At 34.6% G+C, this 16,823-nt stretch overlaps 1 protein-coding gene across 4 annotated transcripts in view; it reads left to right on the plus strand.

Moving 5' to 3' along the window:
* The window catches only part of DACH1 (dachshund family transcription factor 1), a gene marked incomplete at both ends in the record, with an annotated part of 361,904 nt that extends 348,111 nt beyond the window's left edge, over positions 1–13,793 (plus strand). For all 4 annotated transcript variants that reach the window (XM_080362842.1, XM_080362843.1, XM_080362844.1 and 1 more), the window contains one exon: positions 13,756–13,793. In XM_080362842.1, coding sequence (XP_080218968.1) covers positions 13,756–13,793 — 38 coding nt within the window. The remainder of the gene's footprint in view (positions 1–13,755) is intronic.
* Between the last annotated feature and the right edge of the window lie 3,030 nt (positions 13,794–16,823).

Here is a 16,823-nt window from a genome sequence, read left to right on the forward strand (position 1 = left end):
TCCTCTGTCTATGGAAGGAGCATAACCAGAGTACCCTGGTGTAGACGTCTACAAAGAAATTTACTAAACTCAAGTAAACTCAGTCACATTCCAGAATTGCAGAATTTCTGGAGGTGAAAAGGTTATTTTATTTTATTTTTCATTTTTTATGGATATTATTTTTATAGCTGGGGTTGAAATTTTACTCCAAGATAGTCTAATTGCAAAGGATAAATGTAGCCTGTGGTACAGTCACAAGAAGTACATGCTAAGGAGTCACTGTCTTTGCACATTTCATATTTTGCAGCAAAGAATTAAGTTAATAGTATCAATTTCACAATCAAAATGGTAGCATTTCTTTGGGTTGCTTATATGCTTTAGGTCTGATGTTTTGCTGTTGAGTGATATGGTAAAGGAATAACTCATTTTCATGCTTCAGTGCATTTTCAACCCATGCCTTAAGCCAGAACCCAATCTTTATGCACCCTTTATCTGCTGATTTCTTGATGGCAGCACTGATGCTTTGGTATCTCACAAGGGTGTTGTGCAACTTAATTAATGTTTGTAAAGTATTCTGAATCTTGGATGAAAGGCACAATAGAAATTTAGTTATGTTATTAACTTCTGCTTTTATATTTTCTTTGGTGACTGATCAGAATCCTAGGCAGTAAAAGGTGTCAAAGAGAAGTAATGCAAGATACAGCAATTTACAACTATTATCAACTAATAGTTAGTTTCACATCTAGTACAGAAAAATAGATGATAGAATATTTTATGAGATCTGGTAAAAAAAGGCTTCATAGCCATAATTTTGTGTAAAGGTAGCCCGCCTGGATTTTGTGAGATAAATGGACTAGACTGACTTCCCTCGATTATTCTGTGTTAGATCAAAACTGGTAAGTTACTGAGTGATGGCATTTTAGTGTAATAGGAGACAGTCTCTCTTTTATAACACTAAACTAACTGTGGGGTCAGAGGTCCTGTTAAAAAGAATGAGAGTTCAGCATTGACTTAATATATTCAAGAGGCAAAGAAGCAGTTAGACTTAAAATGTAAATAAAACTGTATGGTGAGATTTTATCAGGCAGGCAGCTCTTTGAATCATGGTAAGAGTTAAGAAGGCAACCATCTTCCTAAAATATCACTAAGAAAAAAAAAAAACAGAAAAAGGAAAAAAAGTACTCTTGTCATTAATAAAGCTATCTTAATTTAAACTACCCAAGGGTTTGATGGTTTAATTTTAAAGGCAACAAAGATTTTAGGTTTTGTCCTTTCTCTCTTTTCCAGTATGATGTTAAAAAAGATAAACCACTTTTATGTCCTTCAGAAATAGGAAATATTTATAATATTTTATTTAAAGATAAAATCTTATTTAAAGATAAAATCTTAATGTCTGTAATATTCATATAAATGCCTTACTGTAAGACAGTAAAGCAACCAATTACCATGTCAAATCTATTCTAAATATATCATTTTCTAGCAGTGTTTTTTTAATATTGATATAATTAAGAATGATAACAAAAAACAATTTAAGCTTTGTATATTTCAAGCACTCAGCTTGGTTTGGAACTTGACCCATTTCTATTAGTATCTCAAGTTCCTATGACAGAAAAAAAAATAAAAAGCAATATATCAACTAAGAAAAGTACGTATAAAGGAAGTGGAACTAAAATTAACACATTTGGAAGGAATACTTAGCCAGCATCTATAGCTAAAATTTGCTGTCAGCATATATATATAATAAGTATTCTTCCAGTGAACTGCCAGCTGGCTTGTAAAGAGGAAGGTCTATTCTATAGAATAGAAGGCTAGCTTAAAAAAGAAATCTTTGACTTTTCAACCCTTCACAGGAAGTATTTTGGTCATTGTACAGTTCCATAACACCTGAAGGACGTCCTGAGAGACAGCAGCATATATAATGATAATGTGATGTCATTTTGTTTTTCCTAGTTGATACACACAAAGTGTGTATCAGTAATGGTAAAAGGAACATTTTTTCTGTTATATTCTTGTCAGCCTTAATTTTTTTTAAAGTGATGCAGCCTCTAATAGCTTAGGAAAAGCAGCAATAGCATAATAGTGTGTTTTGTCATGGACGTTAGAAAGGATGGATCACAAAGTGCTACAGCTGGCCTTGGAAACGAAGTGTTATGAAATCAGGACCAAAAAATTTACAGTGCTGGTATATGTGCATGAAATTAGAATAGAGATTGTTAAAAACGTACAATGCTATATTAGATAATTCAAGTTTTGACTTGTTTATTTAGTCTCTGTTGATTCTGCAGATTTTGCCTGTGACAAACGGTCGTTGCAACCCTTGCATTAAAAGACATGTATTTTTCATGATATTGTTTCATGCTGCAATATGCTGGCTACAAGTCCTTTCAAGTAATCAAGCTATATTGAATACAAACATAAAATAAAAAGCAGCAATAATTTGCTCTCATTTTTGGCTTTATACTCTGACTCAAAGATACATGCTCATAGCCATTGAAGAGAGCACAGTGTGTTTGCACATTGATGAATTGGACGTAAAAATATTGTGGTTGGATCAGACTCCTTAGCTTCACTGAAAACACTGGAAGCAGCATGAAAGTGGGATAACTGACTGGAGGATCAGTTCCACTTTGAACCTTATCATCAAATTTGTTATGACAGTCACAGACACTATCACAGCAGTAATCTAGTTCCCAAAGCTAAAGTATTGAAATGCTACAACACTATTAAAACTTGCAAAAATCAATTCTATTCCAGTGCCAAATGGGCAATAGTTCCAGGGTTTGATCTTAAACATTCAGTCCACAAAAGAGTCCTAACTTTAAGAATTAACAATATAAAATTTCCCTGTATGTTTTTTTGAATTTTTGCAAAACCTGTGACTCTCTTAGATTTTCCAGCTAAAATTAGCTTCATAGCCAAGTCTATTTTACCAGACCACACATTCAGTAAATATATTCAAGATATACTCAGTTCTTGCCTCTGTTCCTATTAAAATGGCATAGCATTAGGGGTAGCACTAGATAGGCTTTAAAATCCACATTTGCAGGCTATAGTATCACAAATGCCATCTTAAAGACCATTTTCATACATCTATCACCTTGGAAGGTTACACCAGAACTGAGTTCCTGCAATGGAAAACAGAGCTGGTTTGTGTCTCTTTTTATTATTTAATGTATATACAAGGAATAATCAGTTGCTTTTCTATGATAAGCATATCAATTAATTGTATTTTCATGTTGTGGACTCTATTCCTTGTGTTATACTATATGGGTAACCAACATCCTAAACACTGTTCCAGGGGAGGTCCTGTGATTTAACTTGCTATTGAAAATAAACAGTGTAAGTGAAAAGCTAGGGAGAAAAAAAAAAAAAGGCAACTATGAAGTTTTTCATTTCCTCTGTCTTGACAAAATCACACTTCCAAGCAAGAAAATTTTACACTTCAGATATTTTGCACAGGTCATTTCTTCTGACTCCAAGGTAGTCACTTGATCCCAGAGTCTCTGGTTGAGACTGCTCTGTGGTTTAATTTAGCCATTCTCTTTTCCGTTGTTTACTTTTCGATGATGGACCATGGTGCTAAGTTCTCTCTGGGAAAGCATGCTGCTTCCATATGGTCTGGGATTTCTGTCGTGGGGTGCATCCAGGACACAGTCTGCCATGACATGCTGTTTTTTCTGAGGAATCTCTATTGGAAAAGACACAGAGTGGTGCCAAATTCAAACCACCTGGCCCTCAGGCTAATTGAGTTTTTCCTGGGAGGGTAGAATAATAATTTTGAAGTACCTATCTGAAATTATGTTACCACTGGGAGGGAAAGGGAAAGGTTGGCTTGTCACCACAGTACTTAAATGCATCTATGAAGATGTGCCCATGATGGAAGTTTACAGTCAGTTAGGGAAACTCGTTTGAATTATGAATCGAAAAACAATCTACCTGAGCCAGCGTTAGCACTTGTCGCAGAAACAGAGGTCATTTGTAATTTAAAATGCTGGTATTTTTCGTTCCTTACAGGAACAAACACATTTTGTGTAAGTACTGCTTAATAGCTAACTACTGGATTAAACCCCTGATACATCTATCGTCTTCCTCAGATTTAACATAAGCTGTTTTTTTTTCAGTTTTGTAGTTATGTCACTCATGCTAAGCCTTGGGAACTTCATTAAGGTCTATTCGTATTTCTGTGTGGTAGGAGGGTTATGTGTGACTTCAGTTCATTGCTCCTTTCTTAGGGCATAACTTCTCGTTTGGTTTCTGTCACCTTGATGCTGGTTCTGGAGCTGACTGGTTGATGCCATTGTCTTCCATAATCTTGCTTTCATACAAAATACCTAAAAGCATTAAGCTCATATTGCATATGTTTTGACATCCCATGCATCCTTAATAGATTTTCCATAAGATTGCCACTGTGCAATCTATCTGTTTTACAGCCTCATTTCTTCCTGTTCTGCATGTGACTATTTCTTCATGTTTGGCATTGGGCTGTTACTCTGGTTTAGCACACAGATGAGAACAAGGGTGGTTGGATATTAAAGAAAAATACGTTGTTAATGTGATATTGATATTAGAATAGGATTCCACACATTCCAGAATTGATGTATGCGGGCTAACGTGAGTAGTAAATCTTAAATGCTTTCTTTAAATGGCCTCCATTTTTCCAGTAACCTTTGCAATATTTGAAATGACATCTCAGTAACTGGGATTAAGGAAAAGCCAGATCATGCTCCTATAGTAATTGTAGTGTTTAATCTGAAAATAACAAAACGCTAGTCTAGCTTTTAGTTACTGAGGTATTGCGTCAAATGAAAGTTATTTATTTAGAAAAGAAGTAACTGGTAGAGTGAGGTAAGTTTGTGATTGTGAATCAGAAGAGATGCTCCACGTAGGAGTAGGTATTAAGTAAGACTTTTCTTACGTTTTAAAAAGTACTCTGGGCTAAAGCTTGAGAAAATATAATGTTTTAGAAGAGTTTATCTTCATAAATGATTTGTGTATGGCTGAAGGAAATGAACATTACATTATCTGGTGATGGAAACAAGAGATTGCTAGTACTAACCGTGGCCACTACCATTCCTAGTAGAAAACTATGCCCCATGTTACCATTTTCAGACTTTCATAAAAGATCTTTATTAATCAACACTTATGTGATCTCTAATTGTAAACACAGGTGCTGTGCTAATACTGTTTGCTTCTAGTTCAGTGATTGAAAGGATCTGTGTGTGTGTTTCTGTATGTGTGTGTATGAAGGGTAGTTCTAAAGAACTACTAACTTGTGTATGCTTTTGCACAGATATTTTCTGTTATTTGATCTCAACTCAGTAGCAAAAACTGCTGAAAGTTCCAACAAATGCTGTGTTTTATTCAGATTTCATTTTTTCTTCTCAAAATAGAAAAATAATAATTTTTTAAGCCCGTTTGAGAATTAACTTTATGATTGAAGTTTTGTATCTAAGGTGATTACTTTGGTGATGATGTTTAGCATAAAAAAGTGGTTAGAGCAAAGCACTAAAGGAAGGAGGCAAAATTGAGAAGAAAAGTGGAAAGAAGAGCAATCAGACTAAAATGACAAACAGTATTTTCTGTTTCCATCAAGTCTTTAGAAGAAAAAAGTGTCAGGCAGAAACCACATTTCAGTGCTTAGATCTCAACTCTATCTCAATTTTATGCTTTTGGATCTGAGATTGCTTGCTGGTTGGCTTGCTAAAAAGGTAGTTAAAATTTTAAAAAAAAGATGTTTATGTTTTTGAAAATACGATAGCAAATAAAGCACACTTGTTTGCAGAATTTAAAACTATTAAATTCTGGACAGATTTTTCAGCACAAGAATTATCCACACCGTGTTACAAACAGCACCAAACACAATGAGCTGTGGTAGCTTACAAGCTGATCGTATTTAGCTGTGACTTCATCTTTTAATAACTTTTCCACATGATTCTTCAGCTGAAGGTGTTGTGTTTTGTTTTTTGTTTTTTTTTTTCTTCTCTGTTGTTAGGGTTTTTAAATGATTTTGGAGTTTTTACCAACAGAGCTGACACAATACAATGCCTTAGTGACTCAGGTTCAGTGCTTGTAAGTAATCAGTTCTGTTGTCTTTTTTTGGATACGCTTTTGTTTTGTTTATACAAATAGAAAAAGGGTTGCTATGTTCATAAGGCAACAATAAAAGGCAGTGTGATTTTTTAAATCTATTTCTTTCGAAGAATTTCTCACCTTGCCATTTCAATCTTTTCACTGCTTGAAATGGGAAACCGTGTGTTCTATATGATCTTTAAATAATAGAAGGTGACATATTCAGGTAGTCCATCCCTTTGATAGTTTACTAAAGACCAGATTGCTGACCCTTAGCTTGCTCCCACAGTATTCAATGCTATAATGAAACATATATTCATGATGGAAACACAGATAAAATTACTGAAAGAAGATCCTGACAGTTCAATAGTTAAAATAACTGCAGAATGTTTAGACACTCTTTTTAAAATATCCATGGTTTAATTTCATGTCTGGAAACTCAGACGTAGAATTAAAATTGCCTAAGTATGAATTATTGTTTTAAAAAGAAAGATGTGAACATCTCAGTCTCCTGAATATTTGCACTGAGTATTAACGCAAATATATTTGTACATGAATGTTAAGTAGAGAAATGAAAGGTGTATGATTAATAACAATATGCAAATTTGAAACTAATTTATTGGTGTTATACAAAGGGCAAACTAGGATAGTGTTTGACCAAATATGTTTACATACTTCATATTTGCATGAGTTTATTGAACATGCATTGTGAAATCACCCATCTTTGCATAAAAACTGGATAAGCACTTTTTTAAAAGAACAAATAGGTGACATTTCAAAGCCTCAACAGTTGAGCCTGCTTTCCTACATCGCCTGTACTGCGCTCTAATTCTGCTTGGGAAGAGGGCAGTGGATCTCCATCCATGTGCCCCAAAACATGGTCTAATTTTGCTATCAGTGTCAATGTCAGTGACAATGTCAGATCTCTCTGTCCTTCCTTTTCAGTGTTGAGTTATAAAGCATTCGGATTAACTTCAATCACTGGGAGAAGTCTTTTCATTTTCATTTTGCATTTTATTAGGAAAATTACAGAAAGTTGTGTTCAGTTGACTTCATGACTGCATTTTAAAAGCTGGGACTTAGGTTCTCAGTCTCACTCTGCAAACTCCGAAAAAGACTCAACCTCATCATAAGTGATTTTCCTATGATTAAAAGGTTAGACTCCCATTTTTATCTTCCTGCTTCAGTAGAAAATAAATCCTCTTTTGTCTCAATTTTGAATAAAATATATGACAAGTATGTAAAAATATATTTTATCCTTAATTAGCTGCTTCCTTTAAGTTTTTTGAAGAAGGGTCACAATTTGACTAAGATCCCTTCCAGCTGTCACAATATGCTTGCCTTTATTTTGACTTCCCATTGCTGTCTTATCAAATATCACATGAATCATTACCAGTTGTTTGCCATCCTTTTCTTTTGTTTTGTTTCTCTTCCTCCAAATGATTAAAACATCAGGTTGAATGAAAGGTTAGAAGTACACTGTGATTCACATTTGCCCCATCTTATTAAAACAAATAAACCAACCAGTTATATAATTTAAATGTGCTTGAGCTGTGGCTTGCAGATGCTTTTATCAGCTCTGGGCTGAAGAGGTTGTGTGCATTCGGGCATGCACGTACAACTGTTCTTTGAAAGGGACAAACCTCATTAGATTACAGGTGCCTGGAAATAACTTCTGAGAAAATAGCTGCCATTTTCAATAAAGCTACTTCCTAACAGGAAACACAATTTATTATGTTCATTAGCACAAGTGAGCAGCTTTTCTTTCATTTAAATAGAAGCAGCCCCATTTAATGTCACAAATATTTTATTTCTTTTAATGTGTTGAACTGGGGAGGGGTTATAATATTTTTCACTCTAATATTCTTGGTTATAAAATGTTGAGGAAAAGAGATGTAATGATTCTTAGGTTATAAAATATGAGTTACACTAACTTACAGGTTATTTAATTTACTTGCCACACCGTCTTTTCTTGCACAGATAGTCAGAAATGCTTCATAATTGCCTCAGTTTGCCAGAACTGAAGTTAGCAGTTTTTAATGGATGTAGGGTGTGACACCTGATTTTCAGTATGAAGTCTCTGCTGTCTTTAGTGAGCACATGAGCCAGTCCTGGGGATTTTGTGTTGCAACACGTGTTTTTAAAAGAGGACTCTAAGCTCAGGTCAGCTCAGTCAACAGCTGTGGAGATGGACTTCAAATGCATTTTTATGGGCCAAAAACCTATAGTTTCAATTAAATAAGTGTATGCATGTGATTTGATGTTAGTGGTTGTGGGTTTTTTGGTTATTTGTACTAATGTGGTCCTTATATATGTCAGATAACACTACTCTACTTTGCTAAGGACAAGAAAACAACCTGAAAAACCATCACCACACAGAATGTCTGTTACCTAAAAAGAGAGGGAGAAGAAAGAGAGAAGGGTTAAAAGAGAAAAGAAACAGAAAAAACAAGTGAAATCACAGATAATTTCAGAGTCAGAGCTGGGAACAACGTTCCCATCCTCTCTCTTTCAGTTGTGATCTTATTAACAAGAGAGAAACCAGTCTAAAGTAGGTGTTCTGTACTTGGAAAGCACAAAGAAGTGAATAGGTCAACTCTTCAAATATCCCTAAGACCCTTGTAGGCACTGGCCTACACGTATCTGGCAAAATTATGTTAATTGCAATTAGGAAGTCTGGTGACTAAAACTGGGCTACTGGATTGTGGACTGGCATTTACTGCTCTATGGCTCAGAAATTACAATCAGAAAAAACAACAAGAATAATACTAAATAATAAACAAAAACTTATCCAGACTTTGACTTCCTAAATTTCTGAAGCTCCCACTACGATTTCTAATCTTATCATTCATTTTCCTTCTCATATATTATTTTGTCCTTTTTTGTTTTTAACCTGGACTCTGTGGGTTTCTTTCTTATTAGCTCTCTGTGACATGCTACCACTTCTATTTCTTTTTTTTTTTTTCTTTTGGGGGATTTTGTTTGTTTATTTTCCCCAAAATGCTCACTACAGGAAATAATTTATCCTATTACTGAGGAGAGTTTTCCTTAGTAGGTGTGTCTATAATAGCAATTGACTGAATTAATGAGTTATACCAACACCCTTGATGTTGATTTGCAGATTTCAGAAATTAAAGATGAGTATTCTCTTATGATAGTTGTGACGATCACTGTTATTATGTTTATTTTTAAAGCAGCTCTCAGCATACAAACTAAAGTATGATATGTTTAGATGGCAAACAATCCCTGTGTGACTTGCATTGAGTGGCAGAAATACAAGCTTTACCATCTAATGGATGATTTATTTAGTTTGCAACCTAAAACCAAACTTAACATTTCATTGTAGATTTTCATCACTTTACAAGGATGCATATTAATAGGAATAATATTTGTGTGAGTTAATTTTTTTATCTCAGAAAACGTTAGGCCCATAGAGATATATTTGCTACAAGCTGCCCACAGAATACTCATGCGAATCATTTCCCAGCTGACATCTCTGTGGAAATGCTTTTCAAGGCATATTATTTGTTTCAGCATTACAAACTTTTGTGTCAGTTCCATTTGTTTGTTTTCTATAACATTTATGACCCTGTAACTATTTGGGCATGTTCATTCAAAAACCTCAAAATGAGTCTTAATTAAAAAGGGTTGATCTAAAAAAATACTCCCTCGCTCTGGCTAGAATTTCTGTCCTATCAGTCCACAGACAAAAACAAATGAGATTTAGGAGTAGTGGTGTTTTCAGTTTGAGTTACTAGCATGAGCTTGTGTGATCTTGCTGAACACTGCCATTTGCAAAAGAGCAATTAAAACAGATAACAATCTGCTAATCATGCACACTTCTATTTAGACGTTTAGCAGTATTTTCCCAGTTTTTGTTTTTGCTTGACTTCCTTAGAGTGAAAGGGAGTTTTATGTATTTACGTTGTATATAAAAGTGTGTAAATTTGGAAAACTTTGCCACAGATCAGCAATTTTCAGTAGGCTAAATATACATTCAAACGTTATGAACATTTTTAGACAACACTGTGTGTGCATTTGTGTAGTATATATTTTGTGTGCATAGATCAACGTTTGTATGAATAGTATACTCCATATTTGTTTTACATAAAATTGTTTCTATGAAGATAGACAAATTCTGCATTTGTTAACAATAGAAAGTAACGCAGCACACATATAGCTGTTTGGGGGCAGGTAGCAGAGGCGTGCTCATGATTTGGGATTTAGGAGTAGTGACCTTTTCACATTAAAGTTATGAAGGATGAGTTTGTTTGATTCGCTGATCACTGATCACCCTCATGATTTGTAGGTTTTGCTTGTGATTTTAACCTTGGAATCATGAAGGCCTGTTAGTGGCAACGCTCCACTGGTGTTCAGATAGGAACGCTGGCTACACCTAGAGGCGAAAGTGATTCAGGTGGCTTTGGCAACAACGTTGAGAAGTTCCAGTCATTTCGAAAGAGCCTCTGAGCGATGGGAATTGAAAGAAATGGTTGGGAGGAAGGAAATAGGAGTCTGAATAGGGAAAGGGATGGCAATCAGATATAGGTATTGTATTTCGTCACCATATCATGATGCAATGTTATCATTCCTCCGCAGAGCTGTGAGGTGCCTCTCTTTTTCCTAGCACGGTTTGAAGGCTTCATATTTGTGAAGTGCAGTGCTTTTGCCTGGTGTACATTCTTCATGAGTGGCTACAGCAACTTCTCAGCTATGCACAGGAATATGCTGAAAGAAAAGTATAAAGCCTAAAGAAATTATTCCTCCATCTTCTCCCAAACTCACAATTTGAGAGCGCGGTGGGCAGTTCTACAGATAGATTTTGTGTGCATAGATTGTGATTTTTACCGTGTTGACACTAAAAGGAAGGATATTCATTTTGTATCTCATTCTTCCCATGACTAATCTTGAGAAAATAAAGGAAATATTTCACAATTCTTAGCAACTTTCAAGCATATTAAATATTACTTAATCGTGGAACTGTTGTATCTACATCATAACATGACAGGATTTATTTTAAACTTGATGCGTCTGATGCTTACTGTGATTTCCCATATGTTAGGAGACTTAGTCAAACATGTTAATAGAGAGCATATCTGTGTTACAATAAGTCTAGCAATGAGATTAGTTCAGCTGCTGACTTCCTAGATGGCATTTTAAGTCCATTATCAATACACATGATTTAATTGCACTTTTAAAGGTCCATCATATAGTCAGTTGAGGAACAGGAAGATTTATGCTTATTGTATACATCCATCCTAAATGCTGGCAAGTTATATAAACAAATATCCTTTTATTTTGTAAGTAAGATGCTTTCTACAGCTGCCCATTTCTATTATTGCTCCTCGTCTATGGATACAGAATACAGGATCTGATAGTGTCTTCCATTAAAAATGAAAAACCTCTATTGACTTCACTGCCAGGTTAGGTCCTTAAGCAGTTTAAAATAGAGCTGACTTTTCAAAATGTGATGCTATTCTCTGCAGATTGTTCATCTTTTGTTGGTTGCTACATGGATTCTGCTTCCTCCAGCTGTATTTTTAATTGCGAATATGTTTTAATAAATATTTTATTTTAAAAGGTACATGGAGATCTAATATAGTAAAGCAAAATACAAGTTACTGACTGTAGGTTATCTTAATGTTTAGGTGTGGGAATTATGCATAGCACTCATCAGCAAGTGTGTGTTCAGGATAGCCAAAGTGCTGGTATATATGCAAAGTAATTCTCCTACAGAGGTATCCAGACAGCTTTAGTGCTGTAAATGTCTATTGTGTTTATTCAATATGTTTGGGAGAATTATATGCAACCATAGCCACTAGTAGCTCTAGCTCTCCTGTACTTGATGATGCTGATTTTCTTTTAAGGTGGTTTATCTGGCCCTCACTTTTGCCAAGCTTCATTTCAGAGATTTCTTCTTTCTCTCCTGAATTCCCATAAGCATTTTGGTTGTTCTTCATGCATCAAAGAGGAAAAAACTCTTCAAGTTAAGGCCTTACTTCATTTCTTTTTATCTCTCTTCAGTGCACACAGATCATAAAGAGCAAAGGGAATGTGGAAGTGGTGCCTAGTGGAAGCGCTCTAAGTGGTGGGAAAGTTATCATCTACTCTGCCAAAAAAGCTAGGAATATTAAAAAAAAACCCAGGAAAATGTAAAAATGGTAAAAGTAGCTAAAGGAGGTGCACCTCAGAAGCTTGCAAAAGCTGGTGGAAAAGGAAAACCAGAGGGACACTGGATGAGAATCACCGCAATTCTGCTGGTTCCCTTTTTCCCCTGCAGTTCTGATAGAAACCGGGCAATAAAAACTGGAAAAGGGGTGTGCAGAAGGGATGAGTTTTCCCAGCTATATGTGATGTATATTTGGCTGCTTTTAAGTTAAACTTTTCTATTTCTCAACGATTACAGTAAGCTCGTGGGAGCGATGCCACACATTTTGATGATAGCCAAGTGTTTGAAAAATTTCAGTACTCATTTATATGGGCTCATTTCGCACAATTGTTTTTCTGTGTATCTAATAAGAATTTTACAGATTGATTTGGAACAAAAAGGTTAAACTGAGACAATCAAAAGAAACAAAACCCTCTGAAATCTTATAAACATTTACTGATTTCATTTGGACGAAAAGCAGGGCTTCCTGCGGACTTCAAGACCTGAGATACAGCTCGTACTTCCAGATGCATTATATTCTAAAATATAAGTAATGTTTCATAATTATGCACATTGGAGATTCAATATGCTTCATAATGTGCTTTACTCACAAGGGAGCAATGCTTTCTATCCTACAAGACAGAAGAAAATAATAATGTACCAATTTTTCTGTTTCCTGTTTAAAATAAAATCTTTGTATTGGTCTGGGAACAGACGCATGTAAGATATTCATGTCCCTAGTGAAGAAAAAATTGCTTTATACTTGTAAATTCAGAGAAAATACATTATGGCAGAATGTTCTCTTCAAGTTTTTCTAGATCAACAGTTACTGGGTAGGTGAGCTTATTGTTTCTCCGGTTCCCTCTCCATCACACATATCTCACTTAAAAATATGCTCCTCACTTGGGTGGAAAAACGTTGAGAGAGATGTGCTTACATCTTTAACATAGTAATTGTTCAGTTAATCTCATTTATGGGGGAAGGAGGCTATACTTCACTGATAGCGATTAAATATCCTATACTGGGTTCTATATAAATAGCTACAAATGTGCACAATGGTTACATTACATGGTATATTTAACAACATAGCTAAATCAGAAAGTATGAGCTATGCCTATAGTGATGGGAGTACTAACAATTGCATGCAAGGAGATTTTTGCTCTGCAACCATGAAGGAAATAATTGCTGTTCAGCACTATTCAGTTAAGTTTGCATATCAGTAAAAACACATGCACAGAGGCTCCACCTACATTGCTAGTGCCCTAGCACTGATAGGAGTGCAGCATATATTAAAGCTTTGGAAGGTGTTACAGTATTCACAACTTGCAAAGTGCGTGTAATTTTTAATGGAGTTAATTTGACCACTGTCAGATGAAATTGCAATGGTGATATTCAGGTTTGTTGGGGTTTTTTTAAACATAAAGTACTGTAAGTAGCATTTTACAGATTTATGGAAAGACTACCTTTGCTGAATTTTTAGATCTTGTGAGGTTTTTTCCTCTTTTCAGTTCATTGCAGATATAAATATATAAAACAAATGTTTGTTTTTCATATTCTAGATGGAAGACTTTATTTGAAAACTACTGTCATGTATTGAATTTTTCCTGCTGAAGATACCTGTGCTACGGTAAAGAACTTTACAGTAAGACATTGGCTCATAAGGAGTTCTGTGGAAACAAAGCATTTTCAAGCCAACTTCCTCAACTTCATTTATCAATGTTCTTCAAAAATGTAAAGAATTCTGCAAGAGTGTCCTCCTTTGGTTGTCTCCTGTGGCTCAACCCGGAGACCTTGAGAATGTTTGTAAATGTACAGTAGCACTCTTCTTACAGTGAAAATCTGTGTCTCTGCGCCGGACTATTGTATCCAAAATTACAGGCAGGTCAGAACAAGGCTGAGTATTCCCTTTTTCAAGGAATGCAGACTCTGGCCTCCTCTGATGATTCTGTATTTGAGCACATCAAATGATCCTTCCAGCGGTGTCCAAGTACACTTACAGACTGTTAAATCATACCGAAACCAGCAAGACAGCTCAGAAATGAACTTGTAGAGGGCATATGAGGATTCTTATGTAAAAAAAAAAAATAAAAAAAAATTTAAAAAAAGAGGAAAAAAAAAGGAAAAAAAAAAGGCAAATGAAAAAAAATTGCTACATTCAGTTTTCAAACTATGATCGTGGGTTTTCTTCTTAAAGACATTTTTCCACATGCTTTCCAAGAGACCAACACATGTGTGTTAGACTACATTAAGTGAAATGGAATTTTGTGTAAGTGAAAAGAAATGCTGAATGTAAACAAACTGTTTTACTGTTCACAAAGTCTCTTTTCCTAAAATAAAAAAATGCGATAAAAAGAGTAATAATTTCTTGTTGTAAACCGGCAGGGGTTTATGAAATGAAAGACTTTGCTTCTTATCAAACTGTTGGTCACATGTACAGTATATAACACAAATCACACAAGGAAGGTATTATGTATGCAGTAGAAATCTAGAGTTTAGGAAATGAAAATTTTAGATAATATTGTTTTGTCACCCTGTTGGTCAGAAAGACACCTTTCTAGTTTTAACGCATGCAGGCATGTAAATATTTGTCCTGAAGTCACAGTATTACTGAATGAGATCTTAAGCATCTGGTAACAAGTCAGAATTCTGTATCAGCCACTTTTATTTGTATATTGAGCCCTGCTTAGTGCCCTGATTAGTGCACTTTTAAGAATGGACTGTGGCTGAGCAGCGAGTCAAAATGCCAGAAATATTTTTATATGTTAATGTCATATTACGTCAATGTTACTTAAAAAAAAAGAAAAAAAAAAAAGAAAACCTAACAAACACTTGATGTATCAGTCCAATTCCACGTAGAACTGAGTGATACAGTTGAAGTCTATTGTCCTTCCCTCCTTGTCTTAGGGATGGGTGGTTATGTGTTACTTTCACTGTCTTTATGAAAGCTACAATATGTGTTTTCACCTTTGTGCTGATAACTGGAAGTAAGCTGCAACACAGTGCTTATTACATTACGAAAAGTTACGTTCTTTGCTTTGCATACTTTTGGGTTACCCCTTTAAAGACTGATTTTGTGAATCAGTGCTATTACTGTAAGTTTTGTGATTATGCTTTCTTCATCTAATGTTTTATGCATATAAAATATTATTTATTACATGGAAACATATCAAAACCTTAAATGTCTAAGATGCCTAACTTAAAGCAAATATTTCTTTAAAAATAGCTCTGATTGGATATTAATATTATTTTGTCAAAAAAAAAATCTAATGTTTTGTAAACTCTAGCACTGAGCTTCTATAGTTTGTAGGTCTTCCTTGCAATACTGGTACACATTTATTTTGTGCAGTTCATATTTACTCCACCACAAGGTTTTTTTAACAGTAGAAAGATGTATATACAAGTTCACATCACGGTAATTTTTTTTTATAGAAATATTGAGCAATATTTTTCATTAAATATTGTTACCTAGATCTTTGTAGTGACATTATTTTCTAACCACAGTTCTTTCATAATTTTCATAGTTGCTTGAACACATATGGGATTCTGTACTCCAGTTTTTTCATATGCAGTCTTTAAAGGGTTAACAGCTGTAAAGTTAGATGGACTTGTGGCAAGCTTTTGAATCATTCATATCTGAAAGAGAATTAAAAGCCTACAACTGAAATATGTAGTAGCATCTACCATTGCTCTGCTCCTTGCATAGAGTCACCTGTAAGTAGGTTTAGTAGTTTTACAGTATATACTTTCAAGACCTTTGGGAATGCCTCAGTGTTTGGCTTGGTACCTAAATGGAAATGTTAAGGATTAAGGGGGAACCAATTTATAAGCTGGATGGTTAGAAAGAATCTTGCTAAAAACCGTGTAAATATTACAGACCATGAGATGTTACCGTAAGTTGAATTTTTTGCCCCTCTTTAGTTATACAGGTTTTGGGTTGGTATTTTGTTTTCGGTTTTTGATTTGGATTTTTTTTTTTTTTTGCATAGATTATGAAGAAAAGTTGTGCTCATGTTATTGTTTATAAGCTTTTGTAATCTTAAAGATATTAATGTCTAGTTGTTCTATATTATAACCACATTTGCGCTCTATGCAAGCCCTTGGAACAGAACATACTCATCTTCATGTAGGACCTATGAAAATTGTCTATTTTTATCTATATATTTAAAGTTTTCTAAAAATGAAAAAAGGTTATTACGAATTTTGTTGTACAAAATCTGTACAAAAATCTGTTTTTACATCATAATGCAAGAATTGGAAATTTTTCTATGGTAGCCTAGTTATTTGAGCCTGGTTTCAATGTGAGAACCACGTTTACTGTTATTGTATTTAATTTTCTTTTCTTTTCAACAATCTGCTAATAAAACTGTCTGAAATCTCCCTGTGACTTTATTTACAGTTCATCTTTATTAAATTTTCTGAAATGTATAACATCAGAGGTATATTTACTTTCTAATGGGAGGCATCTAAAAACAACATAAGTCAGCTCTTTGTAATGTGAGGAGAACAATGCTGAATGATTTTATTTAACATGCAACTGCTTCTATCTCTAATATGAATTACTGTGGTGAAAAACATCATAAAAGCACACTCTGTGGTTATTGTTTAACAAGCAGATTTTCCATATTTT

The sequence above is a fragment of the Nesoenas mayeri genome (assembly GCF_963082525.1).
Source record: "Nesoenas mayeri genome assembly, chromosome: 1".
NCBI classification, from domain to species: Eukaryota; Metazoa; Chordata; class Aves; order Columbiformes; family Columbidae; genus Nesoenas; species Nesoenas mayeri.